Source organism: Doryrhamphus excisus, linkage group LG5 (genome assembly GCF_037039965.1).
Source record: "Doryrhamphus excisus strain RoL-2023G ecotype Guam linkage group LG5, RoL_Dexc_Guam_v1.1, whole genome shotgun sequence".
Classification (NCBI taxonomy): domain Eukaryota; kingdom Metazoa; phylum Chordata; class Actinopteri; order Syngnathiformes; family Syngnathidae; genus Doryrhamphus; species Doryrhamphus excisus.
The window spans coordinates 12387832-12396376 of NC_136361.1; the positions used below are offsets into that span (position 1 = coordinate 12387832).

The window sequence follows — 8545 nt, forward strand, 5'->3', positions numbered from 1 at the left end:
ATGATTTTCTACAATACAAAAATATCTACAGGTTTGACATTCCAAAAAATAAAAATCAAGAGATGTGTATGAAAACATTTATTTTGTGACTAATAAAGAGATCACATGAATGAACTATTACAGTTTGAAAACAGATGACCCCCATATAACATTTTTCAGATTTTAACAAAGTGACTTGAACAACCGTACATACAAAATACAGAGGATATGCTGATAAATAAAAACGTTAACCCTAAAATACCTACACAATTTTTTTTTTTTTTTGGCAAAGTGCTGTATTATTCCAGTAAACTACACAGGGAAAAACAAAATGTGTAACACTTGGTGAATCAAATGAAACAACAGTAAAAAATGCCACAAAATATTCTTTACACTTGAGAATAAACTGGAGGTTTGCTACATCATTCTGTCTGGTTTATCGGAGTCTTTAGAAAAAGGGCGAGGGCGGCGGCAGCTGAGTGGTGCATAGTTGGCGTCCTTTTGTCTGTAGAATGTCCACTCAGGACTTCAAAAAAAAAAAAAAAAGACATTCCAAGTTCTTCATTGATGCATAAGAGCATTTCAAACTGGAAGGCACGTGATGCACAATTTTCAAGGCATTGAACACAAACATGAAAAATCCCTGTTAGTTTTGATGACAGATGCGAGAACACAAATCAAAAAACCCATAAACCTCATTTGTGATCCATTTCTTTTTCTTAAATACATCATTGGAACACAGATGAAGAATTGTAGAGCGTTACCAAGACATTCAAAAAATTATTACCTTAAATACACCAGAAAACACTATCAGGATTATTTACAGGCAGGCCAACAACTTTATGAACATCTGCTGGCGCGTTAAAATGTTTTTTGTATTGTCCCATCACACAGTGAATATTGTGTCTGACTTCTCATTACTAATCTCTGCAAATGTATTATTCCGTTTGAAAGAATTCAAAACAAATGTGTCTCTTGCAGATTATAGGTAAATAGTCATCTGAAATACAAAACAAGTAAAAGGCAGGCAGGTAGATTATACACTCCTTAGATATTAGAATGGTAAGGAAGCCCATTTTACTTGGGGATGGTTAATAAAGGTAAAAGTTATGTAGGGGGATTGGGGGTACTGTATAACTAAATCACAACAAAACATTGTATAACGTTAACATCACATGTATCAGTTTCAGACAAGTTCAAAAGGCGGACTATTAATACCTCTCAGCCATGTTAAAAGCACCAAGCCCAATAAACGTTAAACAATAAGAGTTATAAAACATCTGCTTAAAAACATACAGAAAGACCAAAAGATCATTGCTACCCTTTTTTTTTTGGTTTAAATAGTTTTAAGAGTAACTAAGCTAACATGGAGAAGAACAAAACCAACAAAAGGTATTACTGACAAAAAGTTTCTATCCATTGTGATGGACTCAACCAAAACCACTTCCTGAGACCTCTCAGTAAAAGTCCCGGTGGAAAAGAAAATAATCATCAGCTGTCAAGTAAATCTGCATTTTCCTTAAGTGTAAAAGTGATTGGTTGTGACCCTGAGAAATGGACTGCAGATTCATTTAAGAACAAACAAATAACAAAAATATTTTTCCATTTTCTTTTTTTTCTCCCAGCGCTAACACAAGTCTACCACCATGCAACACGTCGCACACTGACGGAAGCAGACACACAAACTTCATACTGATATGTAATCTGTTTTCCATTTTTCAAAATATATTTTTGACTTTTTTTTTTAAATACATTTTTTTTACATTTCTATTCGTCTCAAAGCTACCGTTAAAACAAGGCAATTTAGTGATATCTAACAGTTATTTTTGACTTTTTTTTCTTCTTACGTTCAAGAAAAGTACTGAATTAGAAAGCAGAGGTTGGTTCAGTTGCCGGTACAGAACAAACGCTGGACTCTGTCGTTGCTGGAGTGAAGATTTTGCCACGTCAAGTCAAATCATTTGGAGGAGACAAACCAAGGTCCAAAATTGGATCAGAGGTTTGCCCTCATGCAGCCTTATAGCGACCCCTTACAATAGTCAAATTTAACATATCTGCAGACCGAACAGACGTTGGATGTTCATGTAAAGGTTGCAGAGATGGCAGTGACATCATTGTGGGTGGTCCTGCCGGGGCCAAGTGAACCTGCCTCTGAGTAAAGTGACCTACAGCTTTGATTTGATTCATGAAGAAGAGTCCATGATGACAAGAGGAAGGAGAAAGTGGAGGAGATTGCTGTGACAAAAGGGGCTGATGACAGAAAATGACCTGCCGCCCTTTTCACTGGCGCCTCACTTGTTGCTGGTGTTTGTGTACGGACAACAGGAGAAGGACCTCAGAAATTGAGGTGCCTCTGGCTGGGCTGGTGCAGGTGTGTAGCACCGGCCTTGGGTGGGTGCAGCAGGTTGAGACGTCGCAGCGCATTGCGGGACAGCGGCTGGCTGGCGAGGCCTGGGCGCTGAGGCAGGAGGCCCGCACGGGTTGAGAGAGCCGCATAGCAGGCTGGGTGGAGGCTGGACCGACGCTGGACCACCGCCACCTCTGGCCTATATGGGGAGACACCACAGAATATGAGGCTGATGTTTACACAAAATGTTTAAAGTATGTAAATATAATAATAAAATATTTGTATTATTACCTGTGACGCGGACCGTCAAGTGAGCGTCTGCCTTTCTCCCTTCCACCCGAGGCAGTCGTTGCAGTCGCCCCATTGCTGGGCAACAGGCCCAATTCAAGGTCGAGGGAGCGGGGCAGGGGGTCAAGGTTGATTCGGGGGGGGCTGTGGTGGGCGTAGACGGACATGCTGGGATGTTCAATCAGCAGGTTCTCCAGTGGGCTGGTCTCCACCAGGACCGGCTGGCTGCTGCGGCCGGTGAAGCAGGGCGGGGGGGTGACAAACCAGCTTTCCTCCATAGAGGACATGTCAAGACGCAGGAAGCCACCCTCCACCTCGTCCTCCTCCTCCTCTGCGCCGCCATCCGGGTCTGTGTCGGCTGTGGAGTTGAGGGAGGTGCAAGAGGCGTAGCGGATAGGAGGGCTGGCCATCGGTGACGGGATCATGACCAGGTCTTCGTCTTCCTCCTCGTCTGGGCTGCCGGTGGGTCTGGGGAGGCCGTCACCATGCTGACTGGTGCAGGCATCAGCTGAGAACACAACAAACCAGCTTTTAGTCCAGAATGCTTTAAGCCCTTACATATTTAGCATCAATCTACAGTTTTACCAAATGCATCAAATCTTTAGATGATCCTCTCGTATTGTCATCTACCAGGACGCATTGTGGTTAATAAAACTGCACTGTCTGCACGTACCACTATAAGGGTAAATTAACATTTTGCCGGGAGCAACCAAACATCACGCGACGAACCTGACCACATAACCGGAGACTCGCTAATAGCAACTTGACAAACAGCTGATCCTGTTTGCTGGGCTGGAGGCCACAGACACCACACTGAATATTTTTGCATGTTATCCAATCCCGTCTATGCAAAGATGCCAACATCAAGCTCCCAGGACACCCCCGCCCCACCGCATGATTCATAGACAAGCTGTTAGGATGGGGGAACTTGCTTGAATGCAGGTAAATCATTAGTTTTCCCATTTATTAACTTTCTTCTAGAATTTATTTTTTTTCCCCCTAATAGCAAACAGTCGGTCAGTCATGTGACCAGAGTGATGCATCTACTTGGCAGCAGCAGCAGCAGAAAGAAACCAAAAAAACTTTGTTAAATGACCTCTTTGCTGTTTACTTCCTGCTTGGAAGCATGTCCAACTACACTTTAGGAGATCATCGCTGCATCTGACGTTTGCACCACACCCACGAGTTCACGGTTGTTTACACAGCTGCCTCTTCATTAGTAGGTATGCCATCTAATGAGATCCAATACAAACAAAATCTGCCTTTACAGAGATCATGTTCATTTGACAATATGTTTACCATTGTCCTTGTGGTGACAGTGTTCACTCTACCATTCTATTAGAATACACAGGTTACAAGTCAGGTTAATTTAATTCAACTCTAATTCAAATCTAATTCAACAGGTTGAACACATCTATACATTGTTCTTTTATTCAGGATATTAAATATCCTTATTTACACAACAGCATGTGTGGAGAATCGATCACATTAATTAAATGACACATTTTCACTATTCTAGGGATGCACCAATCCACATTTGAATTTGGATATCTGCCAATACCTCAACACGAGATGCTGTTTGCTTTAATAATGTTACTAATCGCAGTGTCTACAGACGCTCTAAGGAGCTGTAAAGTGCTCAATCAACAATCGCTTTATTAAACAAAACAGGTTAGGTTACTAACCTGTTAGTAACCTAAACAGGTTAGGTTACTAACCTGTTTTGTCCACGGCAACTGCGACAAACATCCGAAAATGAATTAAGTAGTCTTGATAGTCTTAATTAAGACTATCAGTGTGTCTCATACATGCAGCATGACACACACAAGCTCCCAGGTGATCGGACATCACCAAACTATTAAAATTGCACATATATGGGTATATATGCTATATGAGGCTGGAATAACCTCCTCTCTTCAGACAAATATGATAGTGGAGTGTCCTGAGATTTTGTGTTGTGTTAAGAGTGAGTGTGGTTTGTTTTGTGTGGTTTTTGACTGGCTCAGGCCAGGCCTGCTGTGCGTGTGTGTGTGTGTGTGGCGATAGCTACATTTGCTGATAACATTAAATTGGTCATCCAAATATTCCTACTGGAAATTTCCGATATGTGAATGATTCTGATACCGCAACCCTGAATATTGTGCTCCTGGAGCCATGGCTGACTACTGTGCAAGATTTAATGCTCAATTTATTAGGACTATTAATATGTACTATTTTTATCTATTCTGACAACAACTCAGCACAAGTGGGCCACCTGTGCACCCATTGCCCCCACCCACCAAAAACGTTCACACGCTTGTGGAATCTGAGTCGCCTCAAGTCGAGTCACAGTGGGTAAGGTTGAGCGATGGATTAACGTTCCAAAGCAGTGCCAGCTCCGCGTCACCTGAACTTTCATTGCAAAGTCTTATGTGTGTTGACTTGGGTGGCAGATCTGTTTTGACTGGGCCCAGACAGTTTGGAATGTTGCAATGTGTGTGTGTGTGTGTGACCTCCACTTTCCCCTCCTGGTTACATCTCTTACCGCTCTTAATGCACTTTTCTGTCCTCACAACAAGGCCTCCATTTTGGCACATTGTGCTGCTGCCTTCACCACAATCAAGTTCAAGCATTTGCCGGTTCGACTGGTTAGAACAAGTTTACACTCACCCAGGAAGTTGACCAGAATCCAGTCTTCATCATCCTCTTTTTCCTTGCCATCTCCGGGTCGGCCGCAGCGACTCAGCTCCTGTGTGTCGTCGCCAAACAGGGCGCTGGCAAACCTCTGGAACATCCTGGGACGCGAGTGTCAGGCCGAGAGAGGGTATCTCGGGGAGGGAATGGAGAGCAGCAGGTGGCTCGGGGCGATGGTGGGGAGGCGTTTTGGTCATCAGCTGCAAGCTTGGCAGCGGTCGGCGAGGATCTCGGCGGAGGCGCTAAAGTGCATCAACGATGTGTGGTCGCGACTCATCTGAGAGCCAGGAGGCTGCACATAGCTCGGCGTGTGGGGGAGAGACAAAGAACAACAAGAAGACCTGAAAGACATTAATAAGGTTGTTAATAAGCTTTATGTTAATATTAAGAAGGGTGGCGTGTTGAGGCAAAAGGAAGTGTACTACTTGGCTGTAACCAGCAGGGACGCTGTTGTGCAAAGATTATGGTGATTAAATGACCCTCAAAAGCCAATTACAGGATTCATTGCGGCAGCTGCGGTGATTTCAGCTGCTGGCCTGACAAAAAGAGGCTATGTCAGACTGGAGCAGTAAATAAAAAGAAGACACAGCTGGACAGCAGCGGGTCAGCTCTTCACAGTTGGGTTTTCACACTGGAGAACAAAGCAGAGAGTCAATTTGCACTGCTGCTTCCTTGCATCATCTGGATGCATGGCAGGACTCAATTACCATCTGAAATGTACACCCTTGACACTCAATGAGGAATGTGAACGTTTTAGTCCAGAAATGAATTTCATAATTAATTGAATACAGGCATACTTTGTAACCCAAGCGTTGGATTGACTTTAAAAGCACGATGGTCTAAATGAGGTTCACTTGTGTGGTACGTTTACGACCTTCCCCTCTGACTCGTACATCTCCAACCCAAAACCCAACTGTCAAGGTGACATGTTTTTGACTCTTGGCTCCTGACTCTTACCTAATACTCACAGTCCAGTACAGTCTTGTCAGTTTACGTGGTGCTGTCCAGTAAATATTTATGTAAAACAACTTGTGACTTTGTTGCTAACACTCGCGAGGCAGTCTAAGCTAGCTAGTCGTTAAGTTTCTGCATTATTTGTATAGCCAGATCGGTTACCACTGCAAAACGAATGCTTTGTTAGTGATACCGCGCAAAGTACAGCTTTGTCTACTTCCGTGAACAACGCCGTGTGACGTTCACAGCACACGCGTTGTTTGTTGAGTCCATTGCAAACATGAACATGAATGTGTGTTTTATTCGTCAGAAGCCCTCTGCATTTCGTGTCCCTTTTTCTCTGAAAACAGAAGACACTGCCAACACAGTTCTTCAATCAACCCGAACTTGCTTTGACTCCAATCATCCAGACCTTTAATCTACTTCACTGGCACTTAAACGCACCGCGGAGTTCGTTGTGGCTGCGATAATTTTATGACCTCCTTCAGATTGGAGCTTCTCTGGAGCAAGAGGTGAATTATCAACTTTGTAAACATGCCGAGTGGAAAGAACCCAACGACTTACCGGTGGACACCGCACTAAAACTAACAACAACAGAGGTTTGGTAATCTGTTGTACCGCCTTCTCGGGAAACCATCTCATGCCAAACAAAAAAGCACCAAATTAAAGCAATTCCACACACCACAGCTCTGGATTTGAGGATATCACGGCACAAACGATCTATTTTAAAACACCTATGTGGTGCGAAGAAATGGGGAAAAACTTGTTTACAAGTTACACATGTTACATATTTTGTTCATTTTGTTCATCGGCTGGCTTATTTTAGTTTGTGTATGTAGTCGAACAACTAGTTTGCGAGACTTAGAAGGGCTCCAAAAGCCGGCGTAAAACGGTTTAGCTTGTTAGCTGAACTTGGAAGGGGAGGGCTGTAATTCGACACGGTTGGGCAGGACCAACGTCTGTTCTACCTTCATTTCAAAACAATGTCGCCAAGAAGCACCTTCTAGAATGTTCACCAACTGTGAGGCACTTTTCCCCAGACTAACATGTCTTCGAGCACAGGTTAGGCGTCGAGTAGCTAATGCAGCTCAGAAGCTAGCAAGAACAAACAATACAGAGACATAATATAATTCAACAAATCCATCGTCATTGACCACTAACGAAGCCAAAATGAAAGTAGGCAATTCAAGTAAAGCGTATTTGTGCTGTTAATTGTATTCAAGTGATCCGTTTTCAAGAGAATAAAAAATGAGGGATGACTGAGGAGAAAACAAAGAACCCACCTGCGGCTCAACCAGAAGTGGATGTGAAGAGCTCAAATCGACGTTAAAATCCTTTCAAATATGAGGTAGCTGTGTTACTTTTCGAAGAATGGAAAAGGGAAATGTTTCTTCTTAGAAGAAAAGTATAAAATTGAACATCGGTTTCTGCAGGCTACTTGCTCCTCTTTGCCCGACTGCTCCTTCTGTTATTGTTGTCAGCCTCCAACAGCTGATCGCCATTACGTCAAAAGGCGGGGCTAACGAGCAGAGGAGGTTGAACCATTAGCTTCTTGACCAATCACAGGTCGTAACACTGACTGTCACTATGCCACGTGACGAGTTGAAGGACATGACTGGACAAAACACTCGCCTTTCTCCAAAAAGCAGTTACATAAGCGCCACAACATCCGCTTCCGGTTCCAAGGCGAAGAAACAACAATGTATTACTACTGCATTGTCATCAATACATATTTTATATTGTTTTATTGCTGGGAGTCTTGCAGTTTGTTTGTACAAATTTAATAAGCCTCATTCGTTGACAGCATAAACACAGGGGAGGAACAACTTTGGGCATGGGCAGTAATTTAATTAAAATATATTCAAACAACAAATTAGCTTAAAAAACAACTAAACAAACATGCAGTCACACATTGAGACGTCATCGGATTACTTCATAAAGTCAATACAGTGTACAGTGGCGACGCCCAACTTGTTTGTAAACCACTTTCCCCACAGGGAATCAAGGAAACAATCTGTTCCAGGGTCAAACTGTGGTCAACAAAACCCCCAGTTTAATAACTATTGAGATTGCATTTTAATATTCTTAGCACTAACTTGAGTTACCAATCTATATGGTTCGTGACCATTACAGGGTTAATTGAGTGCTCATCATGAAGTGATGCAACATAGTCATAGCAGACATTTCAAGTGACACCCCATTGTGTTAATAATTCAAGTTAGATTCATCTTTTGTTTTTCCTCAGCAGAGCTGAACTTTTGACACAACAGTAGAAGCCTCCTGATTGGTTCCTTGGCATCACAT

The 8545-nt window shown here is 42.9% G+C and overlaps 1 protein-coding gene across 1 annotated transcript; it reads right to left on the minus strand.

Moving 5' to 3' along the window:
* Nucleotides 1-63: 63 nt before the first annotated feature.
* tp53inp1 (tumor protein p53 inducible nuclear protein 1) lies at nt 64-7733 on the minus strand. The gene is made up of 4 exons (XM_058053952.2): nt 7525-7733; nt 5264-5628; nt 2618-3122; nt 64-2525 (listed from the first exon to the last, which is right to left on the minus strand). Exons 2-4 carry the CDS (start codon nt 5385-5387, stop codon nt 2315-2317), a joined length of 840 nt encoding a protein of 279 aa, XP_057909935.2. The 5' UTR covers nt 5388-5628; nt 7525-7733; the 3' UTR covers nt 64-2314.
* Between the last annotated feature and the right edge of the window lie 812 nt (nt 7734-8545).